General features: G+C 46.6%; 1 protein-coding gene across 1 annotated transcript in view; it reads right to left on the bottom strand.

Moving 5' to 3' along the window:
- The window catches only part of RHPN2 (rhophilin Rho GTPase binding protein 2), a 59,239-nt gene that overhangs the window by 29,828 nt on the left and 10,983 nt on the right, over nt 1-18,428 (bottom strand). The window contains exons 2-3 of the mRNA XM_082437573.1: nt 16,502-16,617; nt 2,036-2,164 (exon numbers count right to left, since the gene is read on the bottom strand). Coding sequence (XP_082293699.1) covers nt 2,036-2,164; nt 16,502-16,617 — 245 coding nt within the window. The remainder of the gene's footprint in view (nt 1-2,035; nt 2,165-16,501; nt 16,618-18,428) is intronic.

The raw sequence follows: 18,428 nt of genomic DNA, 5'->3' as shown, positions 1-18,428 counted from the left end.
GCCTCAGGGGCAGAGCTAACAGGAAGTGAATGGGGCTCAGCTCTGTTTTGCAAACAGGGATTTCGCTCCCTGACCTGTAACAGGAGACCTCCTGGGGTTGCTCAGCTCAGCCCGGGGAGGAGGCCAGGAATGCAGGCAGGGTGAGTGGACAATAGGCTGTAAGCTGAAGCTGCCTCTGTGGGGGACAGAGAACAACAGGGCTAAGCTGAAAGCAGGCGAGCCCCAGCGGGGTGTACAGCTTCCCCAAAGCCCTCTCCTGACGGAAAGCTGGATCCTGCTAGAAGGAGATGAAGCCAGGCCGTGCTGCTGTCCCCTGGGCCCCAGCGTGCTCCTGGCCTGACCCCCACGGGGCTGGCTCTCCCTGTGACTGTCCAGGAGCAGCCAGCGTCCCGAGGCCTCCGGGCCAGGGCGCCCCGCCCTCCATCTTGCGCTAATATAACTTTTTCCGTAACTTCCGGCTTCCCTGTGTTTTCTCATCTGCACAATGACATTGTTTCTTCCCTGCCTACCTCATAGAAATGTTTAAAAATCAACCGTGCTGAGAAAAAAACAATCTGCTTTGAAAACGGGAAGAGGGGCAGATGGAAACGCAAGGTGTCATCATGCATCTGCACATCTCTCTCCCCTCTTCCCAATGCACACGAGACAGACCGGCCACTTTAGAGCCGCACCGTGGTCACACAGGGGCCTTAACCGCATGTCTCTGGGGGACACCCTCGTGATGGACAGCCCTGTGCTTCAGTACGGTGAGGGGGGAATATAAAACATCCTACATTTACCACCAAAGTTTGGCCAGGCCTTGCCTCCTCGAGGAACTTTGACCTTCTGGGCAAAACACTGGAATTTAATACCAGAGCATAGGCTGGGGGAAGCTGTGCATTGACTGTTCTGATTAGGTGTCAGACTGCACTGGGAGCCCACAGGTAAGCGAGGCAGGACACACGGGCTGGCTCATGGACAGTCACCAAAGGAGCAGAGGTTTCACACGTGACTCAGAAGAACACCTCGGGGACAGTGCAGAGGATTGGGGACAATCAGGAAAAGCACATTCCAAAGGTGACTCAAGGTTCCCCAACATTTTCCTTTTGTTAATCCAGGGAATTATTTTCTGACTGGGTTTTCCCTGGGACTCCCTTACCTTTTGAGAAGTAACCACTTCCCCACACAGAGAAGTATGTAAACTGTTCTTTAGAGCTCAAAGTTTTTTCTTTCTTTTTCGGCTGCCCCACGCGGCATCTGGGATCTTAGTTCCCTGCCAGGGATCGACCCCGCGCCCCCTGCGTTGGAAGCACAGAGCCTTAACCACTGGACCACCAAGGAAGTCCCCTCAAAGTTATTTCTTCTTAAAGATGGACTTTTCTTTCCAAGGTAGCTCACCTTGGGGTGGGAGACTCTCTGAGCTTTTCTGAAGGTCACACCTCAACATCTGGTCTCCTATAAACACTCCCTAAGGGATGCTTCTGAATTAGAACATCTGTTTCTCAAATATTTAATGGGGGACATTTCCAAAGTGTCTCAGTCACACTGTCTCCTCAGGGAACTTGCAAAGGTCTCATAATCTTTGATATAAAAGGCAGTTTATATGTTTTTGTACTCTTATCAACAGAATGACCCAGAGTCAGACCGTGTGCATGGTGCTGAGGCTGACAAGGAAGAAGGCAGGGCTTCCTGGGGCCCATCTGGCAGGCTGGCTCTCAGAGCTAACCACAGCCGCCCTTCCAGGGTATCTTTATGACCGAGCCACCACCCAGGCCACCTGAGAGACGCCATCTCCCCACCTGGACCCAGCCACACAGCTCTCCTGTAAAACTATGTCCCATGTGTCCCCAGGACAAATAAATGCCTTCTTGCCCAACTGGCCAGGTATTTCCAACAAACTCCATGCGTTCATCCCTTTAATTCCTACACCTTGCTCAACCCCAAACTGGATCAAAGTGGGGTCTGCCACACCCTCAGGCCTATCTGTGCACCATCCCTGATGTAGGCATGTTCCAAGGCTCAGAAAGTATCCAAAAGAAGTGTTGCCCCCACTTACTCTGTGCTCTGATAGACTCCCACCGAGATGTTGAGCCCCTCCAGCTCTTCCTTAAGCATTTGCAGGTCTGAGTTCAAGAAGCTCAGTTCCAGGCGCACCTGCTCCCGTACCTTTTGGTTCGTGGCTGCCCTGTTAAAAGAGAGGGGGAAGAGAAGCATCCTCAGCCAAGCATCCCAGCTGCCGGGTGAGCAGATACCCCAACCCTTGTCCCCGTAGGGAAGTTCTGAGGGTCTGCCTGCAGATGGAGGAGCCAGATGTGATCAGATAAGGTGTCTCAGGGATGCTGGGCACCTGCCCCATTTTGAGCCACACCTGCCAATAAATGGACCTAGGATATAGCCAATGACACTGAGCTGCCTGACATGAATGCTAAGACCTCTCTGTAAGAATTAGCCTTGAGAAGACAAAAAGGAGTTGCTCCTAGTCACCCATAACAGACCATAAATTTTCCCCTTAAAAGGAAATGGATGAGGGCGTCCCTGGTGGCGCAGTGGTTGAGAATCTGCCTGCCAATGCAGGGGACATGGGTTCGAGCCCTGGTCTGGGAAGATCCCACATGCCGCGGAGCAACTAGGCCCGTGAGCCACAACTACTGAGCCTGCGCGTCTGGAGCCTGTGCTCCGCAACAAGAGAGGCTGCGATAGTGAGAGGCCCGCACACCGCGATGAAGAGTGGCCCCCGCTTGCCGCAACTAGAGAAAGCCCTCACACAGAAACGAAGACCCAACACAGCCATAAATAAATAAATAAATAAATAAATAAATTAATTAAAAAAAAAAAAAAAGGAAATGGATGAGAAAATAGAGGAGGTAACACTCCCCAGTTCATCCTATGAGGCCAGTATCACCCTGATCCAAAACCAGAGGAAGACACCACAAGAAAACAAAACAACCAATCAATATCCTTCATGAATACATATGCAAAAATCCTCCATAAAATATTAGCAACTTGAATCTAGCAACAGATACAAAGGATTATACATCACGACCAAGTGGGATTTATCCCAGGAATGCAAGGTTGGCTTAATATCCGAAAATCAATTAATGTAACATACTATATCAACAGAATAAGGGACAAAAAATAAATTGTCATCTCAACAGATGCAGGAAAAAAAGCATGTGATAAAGTCCAACACAGATTTATGATAAAAATCCATAACAACCTAGGAATAAAAGATAATTTACAAAACTTGATAAAGGGCATCTACAAAAACCCACAGCTAACATTATACTTAATGGTGAAAGATTGATGCTTTCCCCCTTATGATCAGGAACAAGGCAAAGATGTCCATTCATGCCACTTCTAATCAACACCATACTGGAGGTTCAAGCCAGCAGCAATAAAATAAATAAAGAAATGAAAGGCATCTGGATTGAAAGGAAGAAGTAAAACTGTCTTTATTCACAGCTGTCATAATCTTGCATGCATAAAATCCCCAGGCATCCACAAAACAAATACTGGCACTAATAAATTTAGTTAGGTCACAGGATATAATTCAAAATATACAAATCAATTTTTTTTCTATATACTAGCAATGAGCAATCTTGAAATGAAATTAAGAAAATTTCAGGGGCTTCCCTGGTGGCGCAGTGGTTGAGAATCTGCCTGCCAATGCAGGGGACACAGGTTCGAGCCCTGGTCTGGGAAGATCCCACATGCCGCGGAGCAACTAGACCCGTGAGCCACAATTACTGAGCCTGCGCGTCTGGAGCCTGTGCTCCGCAACAAGAGAGGCCGCAATAATGAAAGGCCCGCGCACTGCGATGAAGAGTGGCCTCCACTTGCCGCAACTAGAGAAAGCCCTCGCACAGAAACAAAGACCTAACACAGCCATAAATAAATAAATAAATAAATAAATAAATAAAAATTGTATAACTTAAAAAAAAAAAAAGAAAAGAAAATTTCACTCAAAATAGTATCAGAAAGATCAAAATACTTAGGAATAAAATTAAGAAAAGAAGCACAAGACTTGTACACTGAAAACTTCAAAACATTGCTGTGATATTTAATGGAGAAACATTCCATGTTTATGGATTGGAAGACTCACTATTGTCAAGACGTCAATTCTCTCCATCGATCTATCAATTCAAAGAAATTCCAATCAAAACGCTAGTAAGCTTTTTAGTAGAAATTGACAAACTGAGCCTAAAATTTATATGGAAATGCAAAGGGCCTAGAAGGGCCAAAGAAGTTTGAAAAAGAACAAAGTTAGAGGATTTATGCTATCTGATTTTAAAACTTACTATAAAGCCTCAGTAATCAAGATGTGGTATTGGCATAAGGAAAGGCAATGGAACAGAACAGAATCCAGAAATAAATCCTTATATTTATGGTGAATTGCTTTTGACAAAGGTGACAAGAAAATTCAAGGGGGAAAAAGTCTTTCTGACAAATGATGCTGAAGCAATTGGACATCCCTAGGCAGGTCAGTGTCCCCAAGACCACCGCCAGGTTCAGTGATTTACTAGGAGGACTTGCAGGACTCAGGATATACTTGTACGCATTGCTCTGATTTATTACAGCAAAAGGACACACAAAGCAAAATCAGCTAAGGGAAAGGTGCATGGGGTGAAGTCTGAAGGAAACCAGGCACAGGCGCTAAGCGTCCTCTCTCCCAAAGGAGTCACACAGGACATGCTTAATTCCTTCAGCAAAGAGTTGTGACAATGCATGTGAAAATGCTATCATGTGAAAATGCTATCTTCCAAGGAAGCTCATTGGGTATTTACTGGGGGCCAGTCAGGTAGACACCTCTGCCTAGCATGTTCCAAAATTCAAGACTCCTAGAAGGAAAGCGGGTATTCAGTATAAACCACATTGTTTGTACAAATAGTTTAAGTATAGTGAGCTCCTCTTATCAGTTCTGGGAATGGTGGGAACTCTTCTGAAATCTAAGTTTCCAGATACCAGCCAAACACCAACCTTGCAAGCAGGGCTTTCTAAGGATAGCCATCTCAGGCCGGCTATGATAACTCTTTTCTGCACAATAGGCAAAAAATAAATCTCAATCTAAATTTTACACCAAACCAAATATTAAGTCAAAATGGATCAGAGACCTCAGTAAAAGAGCAAAAACTCCAAAACTTCTAGAAGAAAATCTTCGTGACCTTGAGTTTGACAAAGTATTCTTAGCTACACACCAAAAGCACAATCCATAAAAGAAGAAACTGAGGACTTCCCTGGTGGCGCAGTGGTTAAGAATCCACTTGTCAATGCAGGGGACACGGGTTCAATCTCTGCTCCGGGAAGATCCCACATGCTGTGGAGCAGCTAAGCCCGTGTGCCGCAACTACTGAGCCTGTGCTCTAGAGCCCGTGAGCCACAACTACTGAGCCCATGTGCCACAACTACTGAAGCCCATGTGCCCTAGAGCCCATGTGCCACAACTACTGAGCCCATGTGCTGCAACTACTGAAGCCCGCGCACTCTAGGGCCTCCATGCCGCTACTACTGAGCCTGTGTGCTGCAACTACTGAAGCCCGCGTGCCTAGAGCCCATGCCCCGCAACAAGGCAAGCCACCGCAATGAGAAGCCCACACACCACAACAAAGAGTAGCCCCCACTAGCCGCAACTAGAGAAAGCCCGTGCACAGCAACTAAGACCCAACGCAGCCAAAAAAAATAAAAAATAAATAAAAATAAACTGCACATAAAAAAAAAAGAAATCGATTAACTGGACTCATCAAATTTAAAAACTTCTGTGCTTCAGAAGATACCATCTAAAAAAACAATGAAAAAAGCCAGACTGGGAGAAAATATTTGCAAATTATATATCTGATAAAGAATCTGTATCCAGAATATATAAAGAGTTCTGTTAATTAAATAACAAAAAGACCACTCAATTTTTTTTAATGGGCAAAAGATTTTTTTAAGTTGATTATAATTGACATACAACATTATTTCAGGTGCACAACATAATAATTCTATATTTGTATATTTTCAAAATGATCACCACAATAAGTCTATTTGCCATCTGTTACCACACTTAGTTACAGAATTTTTTTTCTTGTGATGAGAACTTTTAAGATCTACTCTCTTAGCAACTTTCAAACATACAATACAGTATTATTAACCATAGTCACCATGCTGTACATCACATTCCCATGACTTATTTTATAACTGGAAATTTGTACCTTTTGACCACATTCACCCATTTCATCTCCCCTGCAGCCTCCACCCCTGGCAACCACCCATCTGTTCTCTGTATCTATGAGCTTGGGGGTTTTTGTTTGGTTTGGTTTTTTTTATTATTATTTTTTAAAATATTTATTTATTTATTTATCTGGCTGTGCCAGGTCTCAGTTGGGGCATGCAGGATCTCTTAATTGCGGCATGCAGGATCTTTAGTTGTGGCATGCAAACTCCTAGTTGTGGCATGTGGGATCCAGTTCCCTGACCAGGGATCGAACCCAGGCCCCCTGAATTGGGAGCATGGAGTCTCAGCCACTGGACCACCAGGGAAGTCCCTAGGAGTTTTTGTTTGTTTTGTTTTAGATTCCACATATAAGTGAGATCACATAGTATTTGTCTTTGTCTGACTTATTTCACTTAGCATAATGCCCTCAAGGTCCATCCATGTTGCTACAAATGGCAAGATTTCATTCTTTTTTATGGCTAAGTAATATTCCATGGTGTGTGTGTGTGTGTGTGTGTGTGTGTGTGTGTGTGTGTGTCACATTTTCTTTATCCATTCATCCATTGATGGACACTTAGGTTGTTTCCATATCTTGGCTATTGTAAATAATGCTGCAATGAACATAGGGGTACATATATCTTTTCAAATTAGTGTTTTTGTGTTCTTCAGATAAATATCCAGAAGTGGAGTACATAGGTCATGTGGCAATTCTATTCTTAATTTTTTGAGGAATCTCAATACTGTTTTCCATAGTGGCTGTACCAACTTATAGACCCACCAACACTGTATGAGTGTTGGGATTGTTTTCTTAATTTATCTTTCTGATAGAAATGCAATTGATTTCTGTATATTGATTTTGTATCCTGCAACTTTACTGAATTCATAAAATGGGCAAAAGATTTGAATAAACATTTTACTAAAGAAGTTCTATGAATGGCTAATATGTGCACATGAAAAGATGCTCAAAGTCTTTAGTCAATAGGGAAACGCGTGTTAAAACCATAATAAGATACCAATACACAACTACTAGATTGGCTATGATAAAGAAAACAAACAATAACAAGTGTTAGTGAGGATGTATAGAGAAACTAGAACCCTCCTGCACTGCTGAATGTAAATGACATAGCCACTTGGGAAAACAGCTGGGTAGTTTCAAAAAATGTTAAAACATAAACTTACCATACAACCAAGTAATTGCACTCCTAGGAATCTATATGAAAGAAATGAAAACCTATGTCCAAACCAAGACATGAGTGTGAACGTTTATAGTAGCATTATTCCTAATAGCCCCAGAAGTAGAAAGAATCCAGATATCTAACTGGCAAATGGATAAGCAAAATGTGCTATATCCATAGAACGGAATAGTGTTAAGCAGGATGGAGGAACAAACTTTACCCAAATTCTCAAAGCAGGGTTTCTGCCACCTACTCAAAGACCTTACAGGTGCGAGCTCATTTTACAGATTGGGAGTCACTGCGAAAACAACTGCGGCAATAACAACCCAGTTCTAAGCCAGGTCTTGCTGAGCACATTTCCTTGAACCATTCTGGCAAGTCCTCAGCCATGGCTCAGGCCAGGTACCAGAACTGTCCTCATCCGTGAAATGGGTCACCAGCCAAGAGCTCCAGCCAGCCAGAGAGACAGTACCTGACCACCTCCTCCTCCTCAGCTGATGAAAATCCATCCACCTGTCATTGGCCTGGTTTGCTCACCACCTGTCCACCTTTCCTCCAGAAAGCAAAGTGCTAAACCACTTCCCCTGCAGTTAGCCCTCTCCCCTGGGGCTTTCCCCGCCTTGCACATATTTGGGCCCATCAGTTTCTCTCCGTGGTGCATATATATTCCCTTCTCTCTCTCTCTCTCTCCCTCTCTCCCCCTCCCTTGCTTCAGCTCGTTCTCCATGACCAACCAACAAGCTTATGCCCCCTCAGAAAGAGCAGCTGTGACCTGGCTGCAGATAGGATGGCACTTGCCCTCTCATTGCCCAGTAAGTTTTCACACATGCACGTTTGGACTCCCCAGCCAGGCAATGAGATATTGGAAGCTCAGATGGTGAATGTCATTGGTTTGGGAATTTTTTTTGGAGAAGGACACGATCACCAGTAAGAAATGCATTTAGGGCTTCCCTGGTGGCGCAGTGGTTGGGAGTCCGCCTGCCAATGCAGGGGACATGGGTTCGTGCCCCGGTCTGGGAAGACCCGACATGCCACGGAGTGGCTAGGCCCGTGGGCCACAACTACTGAGCCTGCGCTTCTGGAGCCTGTGCTCCGCAACGGGAGAGGCCGCGACAGAGAGAGGCCCGCGCACCGTGATGAAGAGTGGCCCCTGCTCGCCGCAACTGGAGAAAGCCCTCACACGGAAACTAAGACCCAACACAGCCAAACTAAATAAATAAATTAATTAATTAAAAAAAAAAAGCAATGCATTTATATCACAGCACAGTACACACATACACCTCCCGCCCCCAAAAACAAAAGTCTCACAAAACCATACTCTGCCATACATGTGATGCTCTCCAATATATTCTGTTCGAACTCTAATAACTTCACTTTTAAAAACAATAATTTTTTTTTTTTTTAATAAATCCAGTTCTTTAGTTTTAATTTATTTATTTATGGCTGTGTTGGGTGGGTCTTCGTTTCTGTGCGAGGGCTTTCTCTAGTTGTGGCAAGCGGGGGCCACTCTTCATCGCGGTGCGCAGCCCTCTCACTATCGCGGCCTCTCTTGTTGCGGAGCGCAGGCTCCAGACGCGCAGGCTCAGTAATTGTGGCTCACGGGCCCAGTTGCTCCGCGGCATGTGGGATCTTCCCAGACCAGGGCTCGAACCTGTGTCCCCTGCATTGACAGGCAGATTCTCAACTACTGCGCCACCAGGGAAGCCCCAACAATAATGTTTGAAACTCTCCATTTCTGATTCTCTGACACCAACTGGGTGCCCAACAATTCAATTCAATTCTGACACCAACTCCCAGAGTTAGAAGAGACCCCACAGGTTAAGGGCTCAGTGACACAAGGCTGCTCCCACTTCGGGAGTCAGTTGCAAGCAGGTGGGGGCAGGGGGAGGGCACCTGAACTTCTGACCAACCAGCTACAAATCAGAGGTTCCCACAACCCCCTTCTCAGTTTCAATAATTCACTAGAATGACCCACAAAACTCAGGAAAACATTTTACTTCCATTTCCTGGGGTTTATTTTTAAAGGATACAGCTCAGGAACAGCCAGATGGAAGAGATCCACAGGCCGAGGAGGGCGAGGAGGCACCATCCCCTCTCCAGGCAGGTCTCCTTCCCTGCCCCTCCATGTGTTCTCCAACCTGGAAGTTCCCCATCACTTAGGGGTATAACGGAGGTTTCATTACTTCATTACCGGGGCATAACCGATTAAGTCACTGGCTACTGGTGATTGAACTCAATCTCCAGCCCCTCTCTCCTTCCCAGAAGTCCAGGGCTGAGGCTGAAAGTTCCAACCCTCTAAACAGGCTTGGTCACTCTGGCAAATAGCTCCCCCTCCTGAAGGCCCCCTACCCCCATCAGGTGTCATCGCATTAGCATACAAAAGACGTGCAGGAGGTTCCAAGGGTTTTAGGCGCACTGTGCCAGGAACCAGGCACAAAGACCAAATGTTTATTTTTTATTATACCACAGCAACCCACTGAATTGATTTCATTACACACCGTGGTTCACAATCTGCCCCTTGTAAAACCTGAGCTACAGAGATGTTATTGAGAACATGACTGATTCACTAGCTGATAAAGTCTACGAGGGTACAAGGGAGGAAATTCTCCCAGCCCTCAGTATTGGGAACAACTTCTTCTTAGCAAATGGTCTGCTTCCAGCTAATGGGTATGAAATGTGTTCCAGGTCACATTCCCTTCTTACTGCCTGCCGGAAAACTCGGAGACAAACATGGCCCACATCTAACAGAGGATATAAGACCTTGTAGCGTGTACTAGCCTTACTTCCAGCTAAATCCCTTTTAATCTTCTTCCTCCTGCCCCCATATCCTCACTCGTTCCTGTTTTAATCTTACATGCTGTACGAGTGTGTCAGGGTGCCTCAAATACACGTTAGAGTGAGTCAAGACAAACAGTTATAACTCCTGGAGGGCCAAGACCTTTGCCTACTATTTCTCTGTATTTCTCTTGGAACCTGACATTGTCCTTTCCACATGGTGGAGGCTTTCAATTTCAGTTGATGAAAGAACAAAGGGCAGAGTAAAAACCACTCTCTAGAAGCAATGGTGTGTGAGTCGGGGGTGGGGCTGGGGGTTTGCGGTATGGGGGGGTGTGATTCGTTCTCAGCAACAGAATGGGTCCAGCTTAAATATGACAATTTAGGCCCTAAGACCCCCACCCAAATACCTGGAGAACCTCCAAATATGCCAACTCTTGATTTTCCCACCTCTATATATGGATCTGCTACTTCTTCTAGACTTGGCAACAATTTGAGATTTAGGATTTGCAACAAATCAATGACCTGCTCTTTGGACATGGACCTCTTCACGTGAGTCATGTGTCACTCCGGAAAAAGTTGGTAGCCAGGTGGGGCTCTCAGGGTGGGTTTCCACAATGCTGACCTTAGGGTGCAACGCTGATTCAGAAATGAACCCTAGAACGTGTGCTGTTCCTAGTACAGGTCATGATTTTTCACGGATTCACTGGTGGAAGGGGGCTTCTCGAATGAGGTGCCACCGGTTCAACATGGTGGGTGTGCCCAGTTGCCCCATGCCCCAGCTGGGGGAAGAGCTGGCCCAAAACAGGGATGAAGACCAGAACCTCGGGCTCCTCAGTACTGGTGCTCTGCACCTGGGCTGCCTTTCTGGGTGAAAATGAATCCCTTCTAGGGGCCTTTTTGGAAGAACATGGGTTTTCTCAGCTTTCACTTGGGTGTGCTTCTACTCTGAAACCCCTGTGGTCTGATAACTGATGTTACAGCCAAAAGAGGCCCTGAGACCAACCAGGATGAGGCAGAAGGGTGTTTCAGCCCTTTCCTGCCCAGGGTCTCCCTGCCCACGTTCTCCACAGCCTCCTTCTGGCCTGGACCACTAAGGAGAGGCAGACTCCCTCGGGTTTTTCCTAAAGAGCATACACACACTGCAAAAGTCAAGAATGAAAAGGTGGGACTTCCCTGGTGGTGCAGTGGTTAAGAATCTGCCTGCCAACGCAGGGGACACAGGTTCGAGCCCTGGTCTGGGAAGATTCCACATGCCGTGGAGCAACTAAGCCCATGAGCCACAACCGCTGAGCCTGCGCTCTAGAGCCCGTGAGCCACAACTACCGAGCCTGCATGCCACAACTACTGAAGCCCACACGCTTAGAGCCCGTGCTCTGCAACAAGAAGCCCCTGCTCGCTGCAACTGGGAAAGCCCGTGCGCAGCAACGAAGACCCAACGCAGCCAAAAATAAATAAATAAATTTATTAAAAAAAAAAAAAACTTTAAAAAAAGTAAAAAAGAATGAAAAGGTGTCCAACTTACTCTGAGTGATCAAGCCACCATATGTGAACAGGAAAAAGAAGGCCACAGTCAATGATTTCCTGAGGCCACTGACAACATCCAGGCATGTCCCTCAAGTTGGCGCCTCTGAGACCTTTTCCACCATAGACACCCCATGGGATGTATGGTTTCTTTGCCCCAAGTCCAAAATTTCTCTAACATCCCCATGTTTTGTCTTAAAGATGTACATGAATCTGCATTCTGACCCATGTATCTCCATTTATTTTAGTGTAATTTTTCTCCCAAGTCTTTTAGTAAAATTGTCTCTCCAGGAACAGGCTTGTTGACAGGCAACACAGGCTTGTACCAGCTTCACAGACATTACTGGAACAGTTTGGCCTTAATCTGTCTGACCCCAAATCCTGCTCTGCCAGGGATTCAGGAAAGCTAGAGCAAGTATTGCCCAGTGCCCTCATGTGGCCACCTGGCTAAGGCAGCAGATCAGCCGGTCTGGCAGGACACCTGCTTCCAGCCCATCTCTCAGTGTAGAAAGGCAGGCCTCAGAGTTGGTGCAGGCCCCCAAGGCTTTGGCTCATACACCCCACTGCCCAGACACCAGCCCCGCTCAGAACTGATAGTGTGAGCAGTCATTAACCTCAAGTCACTCTCATATGGCCCAAATCACCCCAGGGCACCCCTGTCCCAGAACTTCATGACCCTCTGGTCCAGAAGTCGCAAACTGGAGGTCCATGGGACTTGCTCACTTGATTCTCAGGGTGTTATTTCTTCCCCCTTGAATTAGTTGCCAATATTTTAAAATTCAACTATCAGAAGATAAAAAAGGGGACAAAAGTCAGATCTCTCTCTTCTCCTGAAAAAAACAAAACAAAGCGAAACTGAAGATCTGGCAACCCTGGCCCTGCCCCCCATATGGGCCACACTGTAGTTGCCCCCTCCAGAGAGCATATGCTCTGCTCTTTACCGCAGTCCCCACCACTCCCTATCGCATCACAGCACCAGTCCCAGCCCCCTTCACTCTTTTCCATGCGCACCTGGCCCCGAGAAGGGAACCTGAAGCCCAAAGATGTTAAATGACCCACCCTTTAGAACCAGTGACCACCTTTTAGAACCCAAAGAAACAGTTAAAATTGAACTATGTGGCAACTTGCTTTAAATTTCACAGAGGCCATCTGTTTTTGAGAAACATCACCACGTTTCTACTCCAGCTTTTCTCAAGGGAGGGAAGGGAGCTAGGAAAAGAGAGAGAATATTATCCTTGCTTAGCTTAAAAAAGCACATTTAAAATATCTGATATCTTCCTAATCAGACTCCAGGAAGCTCATGGACTCTTGGCCAATATGGATCAGAGAAGAAGGCCTTGAAGGGGTAGAAAACCAGGCTCCTCAGGGCACCGGCCCAGACTCAAAGCTCCCTCACCGATGCAGGTAAGGACTGGGATCCCCACGTTCCTGCATGCGGGGGGACATTTTCCCAAACGCCCACTCCCCCAAACATTCCAACTGCTCTGCCTTTATCAGGGAGCAACGGTAGGACATTTAGGAACCTGAAAACAGACAGACAGGACGGCAGGGCCCGGTTTATGACTGAAACTACCCTTTGCTGGCAGGGACAATCACCTAATCGGCCGCCCAGAGAAACTCACGGGCCAGAGCTGGTCTCGGCTACACGCCCTATTTGTTTTCGGAAACCGTTGGTGCCGGTTAAGTCAGATTAATAAATACCTCTAGGGTTTCCTCTGACAACATTCCCCAGAGAGGGGCACTTTGAGCTTTTAGGTCACTGCAAGAATCATTAACAACCTCACCCCACCCCCACCCCGCCAGCTCAACAACTGCCGAGCCGACAATGAGCCTCAGAGAGGCTGTTTGCTGGTGTCATTAACAGAGCAAGACAGACAAAACCGCCCTAGGCCCCGCCTTAGCAACGCCAAGTGCCCTGGCCAGAGGGGGCCTCCCTGACCACCCTCAGTCTCCAAGGCCGCATCACACTGCGTCAGCCTCTATCACATTTCCCTTTCATCGGTGCCCTAGAAAACATCACCTCCTGACGTGACTGGATTTGTTTGCTTGTGTATTTCGGTTTCCCCTACGAGAGATTAAGCATCAGGAAAGCAGGGCCTCGTCTGAATTGCTTGGGGCCTTATCCTCTCACATCTCAGACACGGCCTGCCACTTAGTAGGTGCTCAGTAAATCCATTTGTTGTGTGAATGGACAGGTACAGGGTCAGGGCTGCCCACCTGCCCCCTCGGCCGCACAGCTGGCCTGGCAAGGTGTCAACCAAAATCCAAGGCCACAAAACACACCAGGGGGACCACACCTGCAGCCTCCTCAGCACAGCAAGCTCAGCACACGTCAGGCCTTCCCAAAATCGGGGGTTTGGACTTCCCTGGTGGCGCGGTGCTTAAGAATCCGCCTGCCAGTGCAGGGGACACGGGTTTGATCCCTGGTCTGGGAGGATCCTACATGCCATGGAGCAACTAAGCCCATGTGCCACAACTACTGGGCCTGCGTTCTAGAGCCCACAAGCCATAACTACTGAGCCCATGCACCACAACTACCGAAGCCCACGCACCCTAGAGCCTGCCCGCTGCAATGACTAAGCCCACACACCGAAACTACTGAGCCGACGTGCTGCAACTACTAAAGCCCACACGCATAAAGCCCGTGCTCCACAATGAGAGAAGCCACCGCAATGAGAAGCCCGCGCAACGCAACAAAGAGTAGCCCCGCTCGCCACAACTAGAGAAAGCCCGCACACAGCAACGAAGACCCAACGCAGCCAAAAAAAAACCACCAACAAACAAAATCGGAGGCCTCTCTCAAGCTGCACTGGCCGCTGAGGCCCGCTGTGCAGCAGACCTGACAACTCCCAGGTCCAGACTTCTCTGGGGACAGGGACACGGTCAGTCATTTCAAAAGGTGGAATGTTACCGTATTTTCCCCAGTCAGCTCCAGGAACAGCCTCCCTTCCACCCTGTTACAGAAGTAGCTGGAGGAGAGGTTCCCAGACACTTGGCCACCCCAGGACTTGCTAGTCCATGAGCAACAAAACCAACACAGGCACAGCACTGTTGTTCCTGACCCAGGGGCAGTGGGTTGCTTACATTATTCTTCTAGGCCTTTGCAGTATTTCACAATAAAAATGCATGAAAGTGGGGGCTTCCCTGGTGGCACAGTGGTTGAGAATCCGCCTGCCAATGCAGGGGGCACGGGTTCGAGCCCTGGTCTGGGAGGATCCCACATGCCGCAGAGCAACTGGGCCCGTGAGCCACAATTACTGAGCCTGCGCGTCTGGAGCCTGTGCTCCACAACAAGAGAGGCCGCGATAGTGAGAGGCCCGCGCACCGCGATGAAGAGTGGCCCCCGCTTGCCGCAACTAGAGAAAGCTCTCGCACAGAAACGAAGACCCAACACAGCCATAAATAAATAAATAAAATTTTTAAAAAGGCTTTAAAAAAAAAAAAAAGCATGAAAGTAATCCACGCACTTTGTTAAAAGAACATTCAAACACTGAAAGGATAAAGTGACAAGAAGGAATCACGTCTACCCACCCAACCCTGGTCTTGCTCCCAAGAGCCCACTCTACTAACAGCTGTTTCTTCGCCCCTTTTGGAAAAAGTCTATGCATACACAAAAGCATATGCACGTATTTTTAAAACACATATGCAGGGCATGCTGTCCTGCATCTTTCTTTCCCCCCATTTCATACCTCAGAGATCTTTCCTAACCAACAAATACAGACCGATTCAGAAATGAATTTACTCCTAGTTCATGGTGAGAAACCCTCCTCTTGTCTTTACTGAGTGCTCGGGTGAGCGGCCCATATGGAAGAGCAGATCACACTATTCGTACATATATGTGACCACCAGAGTCTTGTGGCTCTTTTACCAATCCACCTGGTTTGGTGTATTTGTTTTTCCCAACAGCCTCCAATCAGCCTCGGGGCTCCCTAAGGCCTCCAACAGTGAAGCAGACCTACTGGGAACACCCATTATCCACATCCTGCCAGGTTTCCAGGTTCCAGGTCCCAGCAAACACTCCACATGTCTTTCTGAGGCTCCAGGAAGCATCTGTCTCACTTAGCCGGGCAGCAGGCATACTGCTTGCCTCCATACCCAGTGCAGAAGGCAGCATGGGGCTGGCAAGAGTCACCCCTAGAACGCTGAAGAAGAAGTTTGAACTCTTTGTAAACAAGAGGAAGCTGCCACATCATCTTGCATTGCATTGAAGGGTGTGGGGAGGGCTTAGAGCTGCCTACAGGTAAGGCCTCTCTGAGTTCTATGCTTGATAAGTAACTATGTTACCATCAGAGCATAATAATGAGTGCCCCAAGAGTCCAGAGCTGTACTGGGCCCCTCTCATTAAAGATGGACACTGGCAATTGAAAGGCTCCTATTCCCTCCTTTCTGCCTTCCTTTTCTTTCTTTCTTTCTTTTTTTTTTAACTTTTTATTTTTTCAAATCTAATTTTTTTAACTGAAGTATAGTTGATTTACAATGTTGTGTTGCCTTTCTTTTCTTTATACATTCAACAAATATTTAGCAAGCAGTGATTCTAGATCAGGCATAGTGCTATGCAGTAGAGAAAACAGGTCCCAAAGAAAGCAGGGAAAACAAACAGGAATCAGATAATTGGACTTCCTCCATCACCCTTCTATCCCAAACACACAGACAGGCTGTGTAAAATACTTCTCTTTGACACAACCAAGCGCTAGGCGAGACAGGGCCTGCTCCAGGTGCCAGAAATGAGGAGGAAACTCAAAGCTAAAACCAAGAGCTGAGAGGAAGCTGGGCAGGCCTGGGAGCTTAGGAAATAGATGGACAGGCCTCAGGAGAGTCCAGGCTCCCAGCCAAGGTGGTAGAGCCAGCAGACACCTACTTCAGAAGGTTCTCCGCTCCCGTTCTCATCCGCACGGCTTTCAGGATCTGCTGGTTCAAGGCAGCCCTCTGATTCTGCAGTTTGCTCCGGCCAGTCTGTGCGAGGGGATTGCAACCCTGAGGGAAAACAAGAGATGCCCCTTCAGAGGTCAGCCACTCTAAAAATGATGACAAACGTCTAATACAACAGAAAATGTTTTAAAAACTCATTTTTTCTGAAAGTAAAAGTAATATATTTTATATATTTTCCAACATGGAAAATATATAAAATACGAAAAATATAAAAAAAGAAAAGTCAGTCCTAATAACACAACTCCAAAACAGCCACTGTGATTGGTTTCTTTCCTGCCCACCTATTTTACAATATATGCATATTGTTACTTTCCACATTAGCGGCTGTGTAGGGAGTTCCCCAGAGCAGCCCCATGTCTGGAGTTTCACAGGACTCAGCATACAGTTGCACTCACGGCTAAGATTTATGACAGCAGTTTAGTAAATAAAGATACATAGCTGGATCATAGGGAAAAAGAGGTAGAGTCTGGAGGAATCCATGTGCAGGCTTCCCTATGCTTTCTCTGTCCTACGAGGGGTCACACAAAGCACACTCTTCCCCCAGCAACAAAAATGCAGCAACATGCATGCAGTGTCACTGCCCAGGTTGGCCCATTAGAAAATCAAATTCACGGTTTTTATTAGAGGCTGATCACAAAGGCAGCTTCTGCCTAGCACATACCAAAATTCCAGGATGCCGAAAGGAAAGCAGGTGTTCATTGTAAACCACATGGTTTTCGCCATTAGTTTAGACACAGTGAGCCAACTTCATCACTTAGGGGATGAAAGGAACACTCCAAGAGCCAGGCTCCCAGGGACCAGGCAGGGGCCAACCTTGCAAGCAGGTCTTCCTAAGGAAAGCAGCCTCAGGTCTGCCATGTTAACCCTTTTCTGCACAGTGGCACGCATAGGCTACCATGTTTTCTCACTTAATACTCTATCATGAAAATTTCCTTTGTTATGAAGTGCTCCTCAAAACCATGATTTTAATAATTGCATAATGTTGCCTTTTTTTAGGATTTACCATTTCCTTATAGTCGGACAGTTAAGATTGTTTCCAAGTATCTGCTATCATCTATAATTAGTTGATGCATATCTGTAAACACGAATCTTTGTAAACCTCAAGTTTTTCCTTTAAGGTATATTTCTAGGACTGAGTTCCAGGGCGTCTAACCTCTTTAAGCCCCCTCCTCCCCCTAAGCACCAGCCCAATTATCCTCCAGCAAAGAAAGGTACTCTCTATTTCCTGTCCCTTCTCCCCGATAGCATTAGGCAACCATGAATCTATTGATAATTTCTGTCTGTACAGACTTGCTTATTCTGGACATTTCACTTAAGTGGAATCATACAGAATACAGTCTTTTGTGATGGGCTCCTTTCACTCAGCATAATGTTTTCAAGGTTCTTCCGTGGTGTAGCACATATCAGTACTTCACTCCTTTTTGTCCCTAACACTTCAATCAATACGAACATTCATTTATCCATTCATCAGTTGATGGACATTTGAGGGTGTTTTCACTTTTTGGCTCTTATGAATAGGGCTGCTTATTTGTGTGTAAGTTTTACGTGGATGTATGTTTTCCTTTCTTCTCTTGGCTATAGATCTAGGAGTGGAACTACTGTGTCATATGGTTAATTCTATGTTTAACCATTTGAGGTCAAACTATTTCCCAAAGCGGCTATAATATTTTACATTCCCACCAACAGTAGACGAGGGATCCAATTTACCACTATCCTCATCAATACTTGTTATTGTCTTTATTAGAGCCAACCTAGGATGTGTGGTATCTCACTGTGGTTTTGATTTGCATTTCCCTGATGGTTAATGGTGGTTGAACCAAAGATGGTTAAACATCTTTTCATGTGCTTATTGGCCA

This window comes from Balaenoptera physalus (genome assembly GCF_965194825.1).
Source record: "Balaenoptera physalus genome assembly, chromosome: 19".
NCBI lineage: Eukaryota > Metazoa > Chordata > Mammalia > Artiodactyla > Balaenopteridae > Balaenoptera > Balaenoptera physalus.
Note: the sequence above shows the minus strand (reverse complement) of the source record. Positions and strands in the feature narration are given on the sequence as shown.